Here is an 18384-nt window from a genome sequence, read left to right as displayed (position 1 = left end):
ATTATGGGCTTTGACCTCGGGTGGATTAGCCGTGTTATGGGGTGCGTATCATCAGTCTCCTTCTCGGTCCTCATCAATGGCAATCGGACGGAGGGTTTTAGACCAGAGCGGGGACTAAGGCAAGGTGATCCGTTGTCACCATACCTTTTTATCTTGTGCGCGGAGGCCTTATCTAATCTGATGCGTAGGGCTATTGAGCACGGTTCTCTTCACGGGCTTCGTATTGCGGCCACTGCTCCGACTATCTCACATTTATTCTTTGCGAATGACAGTATCTTCTTTGTTAAAGCAATGAAAGATGAAGCGGAAGTGGTGAGTGACATACTGCGAAGATACGAAGCTGCTTCGGGGCAACTAGTAAGTTTGGACAAGACCACTGTGTCCTTTAGTCGAGGTGTTTCACGACGGAGAAGGGATGGGGTGGTTCGTAAGTTGGGTGTGAGCGAGGTGGAGGTCCAGAAGTGGTACTTAGGCTTGCCTACGGTTGTTGGGATGTCCAAAAAGGTTCTTACTTATATCATTCGTGACAAGTTAAGTAAGCGGTTACAAGGTTGGCGTGGGAAAACATTGTCTAGGGCTGGTAGGGAGGTACTTATAAAGGCAGTTGCCAATTCACTTCATACCTATGTGATGAGTGTATTCAAAATCCCGGCGAATTTTTGTAACGAGCTCCGATCGATGGTTTCTCGCTTCTGGTGGGGACATGGGGAAGGGAAGAGAGGTATCTCGTGGGTCTCGTGGAAGCAGCTTTGTCGTCCGAAATGTGAAGGAGGGATGGGATTCCGCGATTTCGAGCTTTTCAATGATGCTCTCCTAGGGAAGCAGGCGTGGCGGCTTTTAGCGAAACCCGAATGTTTATGGGCCCGCGTAATGAAGGCTCGATACTACCACACAGGAGACTTTATGAGTGCGAATTTGGGCCAAAGGCCGAGCTATACCTGGAGGAGCGTGATGGGTGCACAGAGTGTTTTGGAGCGGGGTCTGAGAAGACGTATTGGTGACGGAAGGGATACGAGAATTTGGGGGCAGGCATGGGTTGCGGGGACGCATAGTGGGAAGATTATTTCACCATGTGGACCGGGTAATGAATTGATGACAGTGGCGGAGCTGCTTGATCCGAATGGGAAGGAATGGAATGAGACGATGCTAAACCATTTTTTCCTCCCGTTCGAAGTCAAGAGAATCCTTAATATTCGCATCAGTCCTAATGTGCCAAAGGATATGTGGTTTTGGAGTCTGGAAAGGGAGGGGGAGTATACAGTTAAGACGGCTTATGCGAGTATTGTTGGAGACATTCATGCTGCGGGTGGTCCGTCGAATTGGGAGAGAGAACGGTGGCTTTGGAATCGGCTGTGGAAAGTTCGGGTTTGGCCTCGCATCAAGCTTTTCTTCTGGCAGCTGTGCAGTGGAGCTTTGGCTATATTTGTTCCTTTCCCCTTGTTATTTTTGTTCGTCTAACCCTGAGTCTTCTTTACATCTCTTTCGAGATTGCAGTGTGGCTAGATGGGTTTGGGATGCGTTAGGGGTGGACTGGCAGGATGCGGGGATGGAGCGGGGAGTGTGGGGGAAGTGCGTGAATGGGTGGAGTGTCTTTGGAGGGGTTTGGAGATAGCGGAGTATGATAAGTGCATGGTTGGGTGTTGGGCAATATGGGAGCACAGGAACAAGGTGATTTTCGAAAATGAAGTGATGGACCCGGCACGGATTGTTCAACGTACTCGTGATATTCTCGCTGAATTAGCCACATGTGGAGTTGAGGGACAAAGCAAGGTGGGCAGGCGAGGGGTTGACAGACGGGATCGAGGAAACAATGGATGGAGGCCGGCTATGGGAGGTGTTGTTAAAATTAATGTGGATGCAGGAGTAAAGGAGGGAGAAGGGGTGTGTACGGGGGTGGTGTGTCGAGATGATCTTGGGACTGTGCTGTGGGGGCTTACGGTGGCTCGGGAGGCGGATTGGGATCCCAGATATGCAGAGGCGATGGCGGTATACGACGGGCTCGAGGAGGCAAAGAGTCGTGGCCTTCGAGAAGTGGTGGTAGAGAGTGACTGTCTGCAAGTTGTTGATGCGCTCAAGGAGAGATACAGCGGGAGGAGTCTTTTTTCTCTTTTAGTTGACGACATTTTATTGCTTTGTAGTAGTTTTCAGTCGGTAGTGTGGTCTCATACAAGTCGTATTAATAACTCTGTAGCACATGCGTTAGCACATGTCGTTCCTAGGACAATCGGTAAAACTGTGTGGTCAGCTATGTTACCTCCGTGTGCAAACTCGGCAGCGGTCTATGATTTATCATTAATGCATTAATACCCTTTGGGGTGTTTTCTTCAAAAAAAATAACAACAAACCGATTTAAAAGTTTTTAAGCAACAACCGCGCAGTTGACTGATAATTAAACACAATAAGTAATTAAGCAAACAAGAAACAACGACAACTGAAAAACAAGGAGTCGACGACAATCCATTGGTTATCGATCCTCCTTACGGTTGGCAGCGGCTGTCCATTTGGTTATCTTCTCTTTGGCTACCTTCTGAGTCCACGGAATAACTTTTCCGCTGCGAACGAAGTGAAGAATCACATAAGATAAGAGGGATAAGAGGGAGTATTACTTACTCAAAACGGTAAATACAGGGAGAATTACGAATTACTGACTTAAGATAGTGACCAGCCCAAAAGGAAGCTACACCAATTATAAATAGCTCCGGACGACTGAATTTAACGTCTGTAAAGGAGGCGGCCATTGAGAGATCAACAACTGGATGGGGTTCTGAAACCAAATAGCTAACCAATTATTTAGGGATACAAACAATCTAATTAAATCAATTGAAACCTTAATTAATTAATTAACCCTAAATTATCTCAAAACCCCCAGAACTAATCTGATGGGGATGAAAGTAATGCATGCATGCATACGACGAGAATACAACAGTAAAATTAATCAATCAATCTCAATAATTAGAAACAATAATCAAATCAATTTCACCCAAATAATATAAAGAGACGGCCAAAGGAAAAACACAAGAATATTACCGGAATTTTTTTACGGTTTGGATGGATGACTTCTTGTGCAATTTACCTCGATCAATTTTATTTTATTTATTTGCTTGATCTTTCTATTTATTACCCTGTTTTAACCATTTAGTTTTGGGGTTTTTCTAACCTATGGCCTATGGGTTATGCCTAGACCTGTCAAATAGGTCAAACGGGCGAGTTACGGGTTCGGGTAAAATACAGGTAGATTTATTTAGGGTTTGAAAAATACGTGTTTATATGGAATTCGGGTTGGGATTTAGGGTCAGAACGGGTTAGATTAAAGCTTTATAAAAAAAATCATTTTCTTTAATTCTGCTTATAAACATATAATTATTCTTAAATTTTTATTATTATCTAATTTAATATAGGATATTAGTAAGATTAAACATTTTTTGCTTAATATTTTTAATATCACACCATTATACGAACGGGACGATATGGGTTTTGGGTCGGGTTCGGATAAAAAAACGAGTCGATCAACATTTTTTTTTTATCATTTTTTGAAAATCTTTTTTATATCGTAATTTCTACCATTTATACGTTTTTCCTCTTCTTGACCGTGTTAGTCAACTTAATTGTCACCATTCTCGCAATCACCACCTCGTCATCCTCATCATTACCCTCACCAACTCGCTAAGTACGACAGTGAGACTCAATAAGATGACAATGCTGATGTGGCATGTGACCTAAGGTGATGAGGTGACAGTGCTGAAGTGGAGTGCAGTTACACGCAATACGATGAAAATGACGGTGTGGGACACACTTTGAAGTGATGACATGGCATGTGATGTAGGTGATGACGTGGCAGCGTTGACATGGAATGCTGTTCGATGTAACACGGTGAAAGTAATTGCGCGACACACACTTCAAGCTGATGACATGGCATGTTGCCTGAAATGATGACATAGCAGTGCTGACGTAAAATACGGATCGACCTAATATGTTGAAAGTGACGGCGTGGCACACACTTTGATATGTTCAAGGTGATGACGTGGCCTTCTGTATATATATACGTATCTTTCCTTAAAATTTTATAAGTCAATACATATTTGACATTTTGACATTATCAATTTTAAGGAAGGTATGTTGCCTTGACCCAACGGTTAACCCGTCACGGGTCGGGTTTCGACCCGATATTTATGGTTATTTTTCGGGTTCGGGTTGAAAAAACTGGGTTATTTACGGGTCGGGTTAAGGTCGGTTTTCGGGTCGGGTCAGATTTTGACAGGTACTTATGCCCAATGAGCACAGGATAAGAAACTAAAACAATTTTATGGTAAAGAGAAGTAAAAGTGATGGAATATTTCAATTTTTCATAAAAATCGTTTTGGTTTGGTCATGAACCAACCTACCCCTATCACAATCTGATTTTTTCGTTCTTAATCATGAAAACGGACACCTGAGCGTAAAGTTATGACCATTTTAAGTTTTTTCTTTCTTAGTCGTCAATTTTTTTGTCCCACTTTTTAATCATCAATTTTATTGTCCTAATTTAAATCGTTATTATTTATTGTTCGTGTTATCAATCATTGTCAAATAAGGGCATTTGAGGAAGTACATATATTTAGGACCGTCATACGAATTTAATTAGTTATTTTAAAAAATCGTCTCCAAAAATCATTTACTATAAAATGATATTTAAGGTTTTACAAAATACTTTGCAATGTATAAATGGCGTAATTGGAAAAATAAATAAATTAGAGGACGTAATAAGTAAAATAGGGAGCGGGATATAGCAGTTCTCAACAGAAAACGATGTGTGTATTGTGTGTGAGGACTGAGGAGTTGGTTGCGTCGTTCGTGTTATAGATGCATTTTTAAGTATGTCATGATAAATTAATAAGATGATGGTCTAAGTGATGTAGAGAAATGTTCAATGCCAAAACATTGTTCAAGATCGATCATATTTATTGTGAAGCTAATGCGTGTGCAGATTGGTTAGCTAACCAAGGGGTGCTTCTGTCACAACAATTGATCGCATTTGATCTCTCAAATATGTCGAATAACTTTTCCGACTAGCTCAACAAGACATGGGTGGTGTTGTTTGGCCTCGCATCATCCCATTTTATGCATTTTAATTTCTTTCTTTTAGTTTGTATTTCGCTGTTGGGTTAATCCCGCTCCTTTCTACCCAAAAAAAAAAAAAAAAAAAAACTCATACTCAGTTTCAACCATCTTGTCGATATACAAGGTTATATGGTAGTAACTAGTAGACTAGTACATCGTCGTTTAGAAATTAGTCGCGATTTCATGGTAAAATGACTACTTTTTAACCCCAAACGCAACCGCGTGTTCTTATAATGTCCTTGGGTTTACATGAGCATCGTGCATTGTTCACCGGAGTACAATTTACAGTATACAGAAAACCGCCAAAAACAGACCTACAAGGATATTAATTCTTCGGTTTTTGCCTTGAATCTCGACAAACTCATTAATACGGAGTACAACAACAACGTCGTCATGTACAAATCATACACCTTGCTTTCTGAAGCAGACCCTTGTGCAAAACTTGGAAAGAAAAGAAACATGAAGCCGAGGTGAATGCAGTTAACTCTTGAGTCATCAGCTAATAGAAAATGAACCCTCTACTACTAGACTATTAGGCTTGGTTCTTGGTTTACTTCAGCAAAAATGTCGTCGTAGTTTAGACTTCTTGCAGTGTCAAAAAAATGAGCAACAGCTTCTTCTGGTGTTCCTACTAGAACTCCATGTCCTAGATTTAAAATGTGGCCTTTAGGCCCGGCACATCTCACAACCCTGCAAAAAATAAGAATGTCAAAATTTTAACTCGCTGTTTCGAAAAAAATATGTTTTCTTCTCCAGTGGACGCAAAGACTTGCAATTTTTTTGCCTTTTGAGTTTCGAGTACAATGTGATGTGTATCATGGTTAGCAAATTATTTATACTTATGCTATAATTTTCATCATGAATCATCTTGAAACATCATCTACATCAACACCTCTTACCTTGTCATCGGCTGGAGCCTTTGCAGCACTAATTAGTCTCACTATAGACGGATATACCCGTCTAAAGTGAAAGACGGGTCAAATATGCTTAAAGTGGTGAGATTTTTGGGCCCCACCATACAACTTGTTGCTTGTCTTATGCTTAAAGTGGGTGGATATTTGGCCCGTCTATCTATAGACGAATATCTCCGTCTATAATGAGAATTTGTGTTGAAGGACAAGAATAATGTTGTTAGGAAAAGATATACAAACTGTGATGCTAATAAAGGGAATTTACGGTTGGTTTGACAAGACTACATGAAGGACGGAATTTCAATCAGTTTTTGCATAAATTTAGTAGGAATTCTCCATTTAAATTTTCTTAGCTATGCTAGTAAATTAGTAATCTAGTCCGTATTATGCAGTTTGTCACACGTTTTTGATTCGATACAAAATGACAAACCTGTGAATCTCATCAGTCAAAGCTGGAAGAGTTGAGAATAAATAAGCAGGATCAACATTTCCCTGCACACTAATTTGTGGTCCCAGCCGTGACCTTCCATCAGCCATATCTACAGTCCAATCAAGCCCAATCACGTCAACCCCTACGTCTTTCATCCTCTCTAGTAAACCACCATTTCCATTGATGTAAAGAACAAGCGGTGTGCCAGGGCATCTTTTCCTTACTGCATCTACTATCTACAGGCAGAAAACACCAAATGAGCATACATGATCAAACCACGATAGATCTAGCGCAGCTCTTCATAGCGCGCAAAAAAGGCAGGAATGAAAAGAACAACCATAATTAGATCAACTACTCCTGGCAACAATAAAAAAAAAAAAAGGGTTTTTCTACGTGGTACCCTTGTACTTCTTCGAATTCTACGTGGTACCCTTCGCTTTTCAAAAATATCAGAGGTACCTCTAAACTTAATGAGAACATCTTACAATACCCAAACATCTCTAATTCGCCTCTTTTAAATGCTTAGTTTATGCATTTTTTATTGATTTTTCGACAATAATTTGTCATGCCATTAACATAAACCTAGTTTACTCAATCGTAAACATATTCATTACAAAATTTAACTTATTAAAAACGTAATTTTTAGTAGTTTGGGTATTTTAGGAACATTTTACCAAGTTTAAGGGTATCATTGATGTTTTCAAAAACGTAGGGGTACCACGCAGAATTCGAAAAAACACAGGGGTACCACGTAGAAAAACCCAAAAAAAAATTATGTTAGCTGAGTGACAGTATAATAGCATTGTAGATTTGTAGTCTCACTGCAACCATCTTTCTTCAAGTGGGAAGAATATAGCTTAGCATTCAGACTGCAGTAGCAGAAACTTCAAAATTCTAGACCCAACAGTCAGCAAGTTAGATATCACACAAGACGAACATCATACAAAGTTAATGCTTCATTATCATGAAAGACAAACGAAACATAAGGTCAGATGCTATACTACTAGCATATTGACTAACAAGTCAAAAGATCAGACTCACCTGTTTAATATAAGGCTTAGACCAGCGCTCCCACATATTAGGTGGAAGTTGCCCGCCCCATGAATCAAATATTTGAATACAATGAGCGCCGGATTGCACTTGAAAAACAATGTACTCAGTAATAGCTTCCGTTAAATGTGAGAGAAGTTTTTGAAGCACGAGAGGTGAAGTGTGGCACATTCTCTTTATCGTAGTATAGGTACGAGTAGTTCCTCCTTCCACTATGTATGTCGCAATAGTCCAAGGTGCACCCACAAAACCAAGAACTGCAGCCTTGTCTCCAACCTAAGGAAGTAGAAATGAGTGAGATTCATAAGTCATAAAGCATGTGATTTTCAGGCAAGGACGATTTGTGTTGCTTCGACTCTTTACTACTAAGGTTGTACCCATGATTGACAGGACACTCAAGAATATGGTTATGAAATGTGTACCCGAACCTTAACAACCCGACACTTAGCCTAGAAAAGCCAAAAAGGGAGGCCCAAGTGATAAAAGCAGAGGAAGAGACTTAACATAAAGACTTCGGTATAATATTAAAAATTTCAAGACTGATTTCTCAAACATCTCCCTATTTCATTATGGAAAAAGAAAAATATTTTAAATTTGAAATATACTTTGTTTTGAAAACGTGTTATCATAGCATCCATATTTTCATTTTAGGAAACAGTTCCCATGACCCAACTACTCAAGTGACCGACACTTGGATATGTACCCGTATCTGACAATCGTACCAGAGTCCAAGTAAAAATGGAACTCGTAGAAAGTAGTAGTCACCTCGTGTCGCAAAATTTTAAGAGATTCGCCAACAAAACTTAGTTTCTCCAAATCAATTGCATGCAAAGCTTTCAAAGCATCTTCATCCCGAATTGGAGATTGAATGACAGGACCTCTCACTTCTTCTATGTCAAAAGGAACTCCAAAGGCAGGAAGAGGGGTAAGTATGTCAGAAAAGATGATGACTCCATCGGGGTGAAATGCTTCCCAAGGTTGCAAAGAAATTTCTACAATGAGATCAGTTTTCTCTGATCTTTCTCTGAAGGACGGGTGTTTCTCTGCAAGCTTTCTGTAAATAGCCATATACCTTCCAGCCTGGCGCATCATCCATGCTGGGGGCCTACTAACAGGTTCCCCTCTTGCCGCCTTAACTAATAATGGTTCTGAATCTTCAAAAGAAAAACAAAGTACAAGAGAGCAGTCAGTTGTTACGCACTCAAAACTCAAAAGCACCGACAAGAATTAAACCATCAAAATAGCTTTCTTGCTTTTGATTCAAAATTTATTAACAAACAAGAGCTTATAACCAACGGAACTGCCTAGAAACTTCTCAAAGTCTCTTGTGTCTTGCACTGATGACAATTAGCCTAATTACTTTGTGCCCACTTGAGTTAAGGTTAAAGATCACTGATCATACATGTGCATGCTCACATTGAATGGTTCAATGCACCATCAATAATATGATAACAATCTTGGGTTACGCATAGTCATTAATAACCACGACTATCATTCATATCCATTCACAACTCTCACTGAAGTCTCCAAATGGTAGTGACAATAAGATGGAACTGCATTCAGTCTCGCATGTTACTAATATCAACATGATCCTTAAAAAAAAGGATTTTCTGCAACTACCAATTACCAAACCATCTTTGATTGAGGATCAGACCATTTCCATAATTCCATTAGCTGAGATCAAAGATTTTAGCCATAGCCGCTCGACTCAGAATATCATACTAGCCCTTAACTGAAAACGTTTACCAACGACCCATGGTCTATAATGATCTAACCCAAGTTGCTTCAAATTTTGGGGTGAAAAAGAGGCAAATAGGGCATCTGCATATTTGAACGAGTAATTACAAGTATAAAATTAGCAAATTTAGCAAAGACTGACTGGCCAGTTCTCAGGTTTGCAGTTAACTGTGCCAAAAATCCCCCTACAAAAAAACCGACAGGATAAATTCCCCAACAAAACTAGGTACCTTTATTCGTTCATGAATCCGACCTTAGAAGGCTATTAAATCACAAAATTCAAAAGATCAACAATACTAAAAATTTTTAAAAAAAATAGGGGCGGAGCTAGAATTGAATTTTCGGTAGTAAACTGTAAACTTTCCTCTTATTGTTTTATACTCCGTAATATTTATGCTAAGGACTCATGTTCGGAGATTTTGGCTAGCAAAAATCGATAACCTTAACTGATTTTTTGGGGTTTGGGGTAGCGAGTGGTACCCCTTGCTACACAAGCTAGCTCCACCCTCCGTAAATCACCAGCATTTCATTTCCTTCATATACAAACCCAAAAAAAATCAACTGACTACAATCAAAACATCAACATTTTACAGAAAACTACACAAAGAGGCTGTTTCCGAATGACCCAAGATGAAAATTGCGTCAAGAACTGCATCAAATGACTAATGTGCTTCACAATAAAAGGAATTGAAGCGAGTTTAGTGAGCCATTTTGCTCACAACATGAACATTTTACAGAAACTAAACAACCCATCAACAAAAGATGAAAACTTTACACCAACAAAACAAAATTAACAGAATTTGCAAAGGGAGAAATTGAGAGAGATACCAGAGGAAGCACGAGGGCAAAATGGGAAATTGAGCTTGGTGATATGAGAATTAATGGGTTTATGATGAGATTTGGGAAGAAAAGAGTGGAGTCCAGAGAATAAACTTGAAGAATTCCAACCAAATGTGTTACACCCACTGTTAAATCAAATGTTTAATCGCCATAATTGAGATTAATGAGAATGCGAAAGTAATTAGAGAAGATTGAAAAGGAAGAAAACTAGCCTGGTGAGGGAAGATAAACTCATCTCTTTCTTCCTCTTATCTTCTTCAATGTCCTGTCTTTTGCTGTGGGACGAAATTTGGAGTCTCACGAAACTTGAGCACAGTTTATGAGTTTGACTTCTTGTACGGGCTTAAAATCGAGACGTAAATAAATGACATCGTTTTTTTTTTTTTTTTTTTTTTGGTACATAACAGGGGCAAAGCCCGAAACTAACTAGAAACAATATGTGGAAAAGAGACGCATGAAAACAATAAATCGTGATAGACTTGCAAACGATTGTATACAATTTTTCTTCGGTAGCGGAGGGTGTAGTGTCGTCTGGAATTCAAGTCCCTCTTTCATTATGATGTATTTTTATTTACGTCTTTCGAGTATTTACAATTAATAATCGACTTTCGAGTCCGTTCTTTTGGGTGGAGGGGGGTTTCAAATGAGCGACATAAGTATTTACAATTAATAATCGACTTTCAAGTCCGTTCTTTTGGGGGGAGGGGGGTTTCAAATGAGTGAACTATGTCGCATGAGATGAGAATCAACACCCAACTTCATAATTGGGATAAGAGAAGCTTTCTTACCACTGAATCGCTTCTTATTCTCAGTTCTTTACATTTTTTAGTAAATGTGTCTCAATCATTCATTTACATAGACGCGTTTTTGCTATACCAATTAATTGCGAGTCCTGACATAAAGAACCCATACTCTTAGGCCTTAGCAAATTTATTTTAAATCTTACAAAAAAAAAAGTCGGATAAGAGTCAAGTTCCGATAGTGGAATAAATAAACAAACAAAAAAAGGAGAATTCATAATTAATGGCTATGTTAGCCTGGTTCTCAAATCTGATACAATTAATGCTTACACAAACTCGTAAAGACGAAGAAAATGAAGGAAATATGGTTACACCCCAAATCTTTTACAACCAAATGAATGCCCATTGATTATGCATCAAATATGAGATCACAGTTCCGTCCTGGTTATGGACGGAGCACATTATGTACATAAAAAGCAAGTGGAGAGAGATGACACGAAGCATACAACAGGCAAAGACAAATTCAGGTCTCCTACTCTTGAAGAAACTCGGGATTAAATGCAAGAGCCTCACGGTAGATCAGTTCCCTCATTTGCTCTTCGGATAAAGCGTGTTGCTCAAAATCAAAACTAAAAGGAGTCATGCATATTGGTTCATCACTGATGTCATGAAGCGAATTCAGGTAGGGATGTGCTAGTGCATCTTCAACTGAAAACATGAACAATATAAATATCAGAAAACTAGAAAAGATTAGTTGAGTAGAGGCGCGTGAACAAGTGATTTGCGGCCGCCACAATTAATATGTGAGACCAGCCCAACATTTGTTATGTAGTCCTAGTCCTCGTTTAGTTATAGGGTTAGTAAATGCTTCTTGACCACAAACAACATAATCTCCATGCCTCGAAGAATAGTCTGTGATGGTCATTGTTTTGATTAAAAAAAAAAAAAAAAAAAAAACAATATTGATCATGGGAAAAACTCTCAATAAACAAGAAAAACTCTCACCAACTATGAGAATTGCGAAGAGGGGGTTAAACTTTAGAGAGGGCTCTCCTCACTCGAAAAAATAGGTTATATCCTGGAGAATTTGCCCCCTGGAGATATTTGATGAATTGTTTTCCCTTTTTCTTTTTTATCAATATATATACAAGTATTACAAAGTACTGTGTATTACTTGTTCAATATTGTAACAAGATAGAAACCAAATTTATGTTTATCAATCTATTCTTTCAGTGTTCAACAGCAATAATTGCAGTATCTCAATTCTGTCAACTACGGCATGCACTGACACTGTTTTGCCAGGCAAACATGCTTATACCAAGGAGAAACAATTTACATAGAACCGTGCTATAGGGTTACCTAGCTCTAACAAAACCATCTACTCAACCACGTTAGCACTAGGTACTTTGCTAAAAGCACTACGACCATTCAAGATTACATAGAACCGTTCTATAGGGTTACCTAGCTATAACAAGACTAACTATTCATTCAACTTAGCACTAGGCAGTTTGCTACAGCCATCGAGACTACAAACTCCCAAATTCACTTCAGAATTATCTTCGTAAAAAAAAGCTTTCTCCAATAATCTATGCCTAGTTCACCCCCTTATATCCCCTTCAATCACCATCTCGATTCTCTCAGATAATACTGCACTTTTCTCATGCATTCAGTCTGTTTCATTTACCTAAAACTAGTTCGTTGTATCGAGGAACAAAGAAAAAGACAGAGATGGGCTAACACTCTAGCACGGTAGCACCTCAATAACACAAGTCCCATTTCATTGGGTCGCTAAATTTTTCTCATGGCGTGAGAATTGAGGCTACAACAATGAGTAATTCATAGTTTCATACTTAATGCTATACGCATGAGAAAAATGTCTATTGATAGTCCTTTTGCTTCTGTAAACCATCATCAGCTGAGAAATAGAGTTTACCTGTTAGTCTCTGTCTGGGATCAAATGTGAGCATTTTTTCAACAAGATCAATAGCTGCAGGGTGAACATTTGGAAACTTCTCACCAAGAGACTGCCTTCGATATGGAGGTAGTTGTCGAATATATCTTTTAGCATTTTCATTGAGAAATCCTAGATCATGTTCTGAAGGGGTGCCAATCAGCTGCAATTCCAATGACAAATCTATTAGACACAAAAAAATAACAAAAAACAATAATAACGGACCAACATGCACAGAGAGCCAAGACTACGTCAAATAGAAGATAATCTAACACAGAAGGGTAAAAGCCCGCTATTTAATCCGCAATTTGAATCATAACTTCACTTTGTTTAATAAGGATATCCAAAAAATTGTCTCCAAACAAACTAGTTGAAAGCAAAATAAAGGTCTCCCAACAATCCAACAGTGAGTTGAAACGAAAAATGTGTCTCCCAAGTCCCAACACAACATATATATTTTTAAACATCCAGTACGATAGAGATTTAAAGATACATTCATTTTTCAGCAGAAAGAAGCTGTCATGCAAGACGAATTCTAAAATCGCACAACATGTAGTTTAATGTCATTGCAAATATACCTCCATAAGCAGACGCAGCTGGTGGACATGATCTCTTCCCGGGAAAAGAGGCTTACGGTCCATCAACTCCATAAAGATACATCCCACAGACCATACATCAATAGCAGCAGTATAATCTGAAGAATTTAGCAGCAGCTCTGGTGCTCTATACCACCTAGTCACCACATACTCGGTCATAAAATCCGATTCCGATGTCACACGAGCTAGTCCAAAATCACAGATTTTCAGATCACAATTTGCATTAAGCAGGAGATTACTAGGCTTTAGATCCCTGTGAAGAACATTGGCAGAATGTATATACTTCAATCCTCGAAGTATCTGGTAGAGGAAATACTGCAAGTAACATTCATTACCCATATTAGCGTAAAACTAAATCATGGATTGTGATATATATCTTGTTTTTTAGAACAGCAACATCATCATCATCAGTCCACCACCGCAAGGCATATTGTGAGGTAAAAAGAGGTGGCTGTACGTAGCCTTACCAGAGAGGCTGTTTTTGTAGAACACAAACGTACGAAAAGTGGCAACACGAGACAAGAAAATTGCCCAGATTTTTCATGAAGCAGTTCATAAAACATTCAGACTTTGTCTGAGATGGGTATTCATTGTGATTGAAAGAATTTATCATGGAACCAAGACTAAAAGCTTTATAGCATGATCAGAGGTCGTGGTCAGATGTTTAGAAAAACTCAAACCACATTTTCAATCATACAAAAACGTGTCTGACTCATCAGCAGCATCAACTACATTACCCTAGTTTTTAGGGGCTCCCGTAAATGGCGAGGGAGGGGGGAGGGGTGGTTGGATGCACACAGGCATACCGCTATTTTAGCAACAAAACAAAATGACTGCAATTATTAAGTATGCTATGAACAATAAGAACCTAATTCATGCTCAGTACAAAGCAGCTTTCATTACCAAATACTTATAAACAGAAGAAGGGTCAAAGACAATCCTCATCTGGGGCCCTTTCTATCTATATGCTACCACAGTCAGCGAGGACACTCAAATACACACAAATTCTATACATGCTAGGGAATAATATAAGATATGATAAATAGCCCACAAGGACTGAAGGACATCAACAACCAACTAATATGCAGATACATAGAATGAACCATCTTTCAGTTATAGATCTTAGCTAAGACCGAGTATTATTAGTCTAGTACCTGGCAGTGCTCTTCCGATAACCCCTGGTTAGAACGAATAATTTGATGAAGATCAGTGTCCATAAGCTCATAAGCAATATATACATCATTAAACGCATCCCTTTTGGGCGGTGGTATAATATCTCTAATGGCAACAACCTACAAGACAAGTGCAAGGCCCATTAAAATGATGGATGTAAGAAATAGAGCCACAAAATAATCTGAAGAACCCATGTTTCCTTCACTGAGGTAATCACTAAGTGAAGGTACATAGAAAACAACAATAAGATGGCAATCGGTGTACAGATAAAAAACTTCGAAGACAAAGTAGCACACTAATGGCTGTAAATCCATATAAAAACCAAAAATGGCATGGATGCACCTTAGGCCAGAGCATTAAGCGAGTAAAAAGGTCAAGATTAACTAGATTAGAATGATCCAAACAACAGGTTTTCGACCTCTTGCTGTAAACAACAAACACAAGAGCAGACAAAGACCAAATGCGAAGTGTTTTTTATCATATTAATATTTCAAAGAAAACCAACTAAACACTACTGAGATCTAAAAAGGGTAATTAATGGCTATCTAAAATTACAGTTACTAAAAGCTTTTAAAAGTTGAGTTGATTTGAGTTTTCAAATTTTCTCTCTAAATACTCCATATGCAAATAGCCAACAGCAATACATTCATCTCAACTTCTTTTCTCCAACTAATAATACTAAATACAGAAATAATAATACCTAACTTTAACCTAACTCCAATTTAACAGAGTTTATACTCATTCAAGATTCTTGCGAATTGCGTTTAAATCCAAAAATGTTTAAACATAGATTGAAGAGAATAACAAATATTCGAGTACACCTCAAGTCCTCAAGCACTAAAGTGAAAAAAAAAATATCTGACTTCTCGAATTTTCGCCTCTTGAACTTAAGCACTATGTCTACTTTATTTCTAAATCAAGCTGGATTTAGGTCAAGGAACAAGTAACTTATCACTAAATATGGATAAATCATGCATTTATTACACTATTAAAAAACATTAATTCAGCCTTAAACCTACAATACTACTCTATTTATCACTAATTGCAAATAAATGAAACAATAGAATCCAAATATTAAGTATAGAACAAATTAATCACTCACTAAATATGATTAATCCACTAAAATGATTGCAAATTAATGAGCTCAGATCAAAACCTAACTAGATAAAGTTTACATATCAAAATAATTGCAAATAAATGAAAGAATAACATCCAAAATTTAACTATAGAATAAATAAATCACTCACTAAATGATTGCAAATTAATGAATTACGATCAAAACCTAACTAAACTTCGCATATCAAAATAATTACAAAAAATAACAATAAATGCAATCATTACTCACTAACATTTTCATGATCTATATGACGAAGTAACTTGATCTCACGCAATGTCCGCTTCGCATCCACCTTATTATCAAACGCATTCGCAATCTTCTTGATCGCAACATGCTCATTCGTGTCGGAATTCAACGCCGAACTAAATCAATCAATCAATCAATCAATCAACCAATCAATCAAACTATGCAACTATAACCTCCAAAATTCACACAATAAGATCAAAAATGAAGGTAATATACCATACGATCCCATACGCGCCTTTTCCGATAGGCATAATAGGAGGTTTATACTTAGCGGTAACCTCAAAAACGTTGCCGAAAATGTTGTATTGAATGAATCGACCGTTATGGCTGAGTGTCGCCGGAATACTGACTTGTTGTTGGGGTGGAGGTTGTTGATCTGATGGCGGTGGTTGTAAGGCGTCCGACATCTCGGAATCGGGAGGTGGAGCTGCGGAGGTCATATCCATGGCGGAATGAAACCCTAGAATTTGGGGGAAAAGGATTGATTGTTGGAGATGTTTGTTTGTTTTATTTGGGGAACTGGAAGTGTTGGGATGTGATTTGTTAATGGTAAATACGGTGTATTTAGGATTATGAGTAAGATTAGATTAATGATTATGATTAATGATGAAATGAGTACCATCTACGAGTAGTATTTTAATGTGTACGGAGTATTTAAGCCTTTCTTTTTCAACTTAATTTCGATTGATTGATTGATTCATTCCATTCCATTCGATTCGATTCGTTAATTCAAATTTCAATTGATTCGATTCCCTAATTGTTTACGGCTTAATTATTTTTTTATTTTTGATAAATACTCAGAATAAATGGAGTATAAATTAGAAGAATAACAGTCTATACCTATGTTACTAAATTATATTCTGTATTGGTTTGAAAGTGTAACATGTAACTCGAACAAATTAAAACACTCAAAATAAACATAAAAGAATTACAATAGACAAATTTAAAAGAACATTAATGATATGCTATAACATTAGTTCATGTAGAGTTAACATATACGAAGTACTATCCTTTAATTGGTACTCCCTCTCATTTTTACAAGTTGCTCGATTTAATTTTGCACAATGATTAAGGAATCAAGTTAGCGTGAGTTGGTACTTGGTAGGAGTCTCAACTCTCACCATCTCGATGATGAATTTTAGTCACACAAACTATAGTCAAGTAAGAAATGGGACGATTTTATAAAATAGATCAAAAGTAGAAAATGAGACATTGTTTGAGAATTAGGTGTAATAATTAAGATATTAAACGACAAACTGATATAATTCTTAAGCCTATGAATATTTCACATCTTTTAATCATAAAAATATATGTTGACTTACACTTCCGTTTCATCTCTCATAATATCATCTTTATACCTGTACTAGTATAGTTCCCCTGCTACAGCACGGTATTTTTTAGATTTGTTTTATAAAGAAAAATTCTTATTAAATTAATTGTATAAATTAACTATACTTGGAGTTTAATGTTATAATGTACGGAATACTAAATATAATCTTAGTAAGAGGTAGAAAACGAAAGTTTACTACCATTAAAAGACACTTTAAATTAAGTTATTTTTGTCTGAAACTGTTTTTACTTTGATGGGGCATATTCTGCACCGCTGACCAAGTCAACATATTGAGCAAGGTCGAAGATGTCCACAGCAAGTCAACAACTTAGATAGCCTAGCCGATGCGGCCCATCGACTGCAACACTGGTCCCGCATGACAACCCGCCACCGGGACACATATCCGCGTACTCATATCCAAGACCCCTCGGCGGGTCACCAGCGCGCCCGGCCACCATAGGTCCCTCGGCCGAGGGGTAGATCGCTTTTCCACCGCTAGCCACTTGGCCACTTGGCCACTACGTGACAAAAGGTGAAGTCTATAAATACTCCTCAACCTTCATTGAGGAAAGGATCATCCAATCCAGAAATACACAACTTGACCTAAATACACTATTCATCTGGTATAATCTTCCTTATCTCTCTACAATATATTCCTAGCCAATTAGCACACAACTTATACATCTAAGTTTACTGACTTGGGCGTCGGAGTGGGTACGCTTGGCTCAAAGCCAAGCCCTCAGTTCGTTTATTGTTGCAGAAGAGGCCGAGAGGAACGATTAAGACCAAGGGAGAATTCAACTCAAGACATCATTCAACAAGCCACGGTGGTAACTATACTTGCTCGGAATTACACCCGAACAATTGGCGCCGTCTCTGGGGGAAGCATACTAGAAGCTAATAAAATCCCTCAAAAACACAAAACAAAAACCCACCCAAAAAGTCGAGAAGATGTCGAAAAAGAAGAGGTGTTCGTAATCGACGAGCCCTCCACCCGGATGATACCTTCAACAATTGAGTCATGCGCCCTCCACCGCGGAGTAATCCAACCGGAGTTCGGGATGCCAATAACACCAGATGCGCCGCTACCCGCCAACCAAGTCACCCTCATGGGACATGTGGTGGACGTGGCATTACTGAAGCAACTTCTGGATCTCATTGGTAGT

General features: G+C 38.3%; 3 protein-coding genes and 1 long non-coding RNA gene across 4 annotated transcripts; 1 reads left to right on the top strand and 3 right to left on the bottom strand.

The window, feature by feature from the left end:
• Nucleotides 1-1503: 1503 nt before the first annotated feature.
• Nucleotides 1504-2304, top strand: LOC141620914 (uncharacterized). The gene has a single exon (XM_074437660.1). It carries the CDS (start codon nt 1504-1506, stop codon nt 2302-2304), a length of 801 nt encoding a protein of 266 aa, XP_074293761.1.
• A 39-nt stretch (nt 2305-2343) lies between these two features.
• LOC141622356 (uncharacterized) lies at nt 2344-3113 on the bottom strand. Its single transcript, XR_012532940.1, has 3 exons — nt 3028-3113; nt 2650-2764; nt 2344-2552 (listed from the first exon to the last, which is right to left on the bottom strand). It is a non-coding gene; the product is annotated as an uncharacterized LOC141622356 (long non-coding RNA).
• Nucleotides 3114-5418: 2305 nt separating this feature from the next.
• Nucleotides 5419-10463, bottom strand: LOC141618863 (uroporphyrinogen decarboxylase 1, chloroplastic). Its single transcript, XM_074435927.1, has 6 exons — nt 10278-10463; nt 10054-10190; nt 8254-8642; nt 7480-7764; nt 6439-6674; nt 5419-5787 (listed from the first exon to the last, which is right to left on the bottom strand). The coding sequence occupies exons 1-6, from the start codon at nt 10298-10300 to the stop codon at nt 5622-5624; spliced, it is 1236 nt and encodes a 411-aa protein (XP_074292028.1). The 5' UTR covers nt 10301-10463; the 3' UTR covers nt 5419-5621.
• Nucleotides 10464-11056: 593 nt separating this feature from the next.
• Nucleotides 11057-16489, bottom strand: LOC141618859 (mitogen-activated protein kinase homolog MMK1). The gene is made up of 6 exons (XM_074435924.1): nt 16105-16489; nt 15875-16004; nt 14507-14644; nt 13335-13667; nt 12739-12919; nt 11057-11513 (listed from the first exon to the last, which is right to left on the bottom strand). Exons 1-6 carry the CDS (start codon nt 16332-16334, stop codon nt 11338-11340), a joined length of 1188 nt encoding a protein of 395 aa, XP_074292025.1. The 5' UTR covers nt 16335-16489; the 3' UTR covers nt 11057-11337.
• Between the last annotated feature and the right edge of the window lie 1895 nt (nt 16490-18384).

This window comes from Silene latifolia, chromosome X (genome assembly GCF_048544455.1).
Source record: "Silene latifolia isolate original U9 population chromosome X, ASM4854445v1, whole genome shotgun sequence".
Taxonomy (NCBI): Eukaryota; Viridiplantae; Streptophyta; class Magnoliopsida; order Caryophyllales; family Caryophyllaceae; genus Silene; species Silene latifolia.
The sequence above is the reverse complement of the archived record's forward strand: the minus strand, read 5'-3'. Positions and strand labels throughout refer to the sequence as shown.

What these genes read in the sequence shown, in the direction of transcription:
- LOC141620914 (XM_074437660.1), top strand. Translation starts at nt 1,504, where the DNA reads ATGGGTTTGGGATGCGTTAGGGGTGGACTGGCAGGATGCGGGGATGGA.
- LOC141618863 (XM_074435927.1), bottom strand. Translation starts at nt 10,300, where the DNA reads ATGAGTTTATCTTCCCTCACCAG. An exon ending in AGTTTATCTTCCCTCACCAG is followed by an intron (nt 10,191 to 10,277) that starts GCTAGTTTTCTT and finishes TTGATTTAACAG; the next exon opens with TGGGTGTAACACATTTGGTT. An exon ending in CTAAGCCTTATATTAAACAG is followed by an intron (nt 6,675 to 7,479) that starts GTGAGTCTGATC and finishes TTCTGCCTGTAG; the next exon opens with ATAGTAGATGCAGTAAGGAA.
- LOC141618859 (XM_074435924.1), bottom strand. Translation starts at nt 16,334, where the DNA reads ATGGATATGACCTCCGCAGCTCCACCTCCCGATTCCGAGATGTCGGAC. An exon ending in GTCATATAGATCATGAAAAT is followed by an intron (nt 14,645 to 15,874) that starts GTTAGTGAGTAA and finishes CTTGTCTTGTAG; the next exon opens with GTTGTTGCCATTAGAGATAT. An exon ending in TCCCAGACAGAGACTAACAG is followed by an intron (nt 11,514 to 12,738) that starts GTAAACTCTATT and finishes TCATGTTTTCAG; the next exon opens with TTGAAGATGCACTAGCACAT.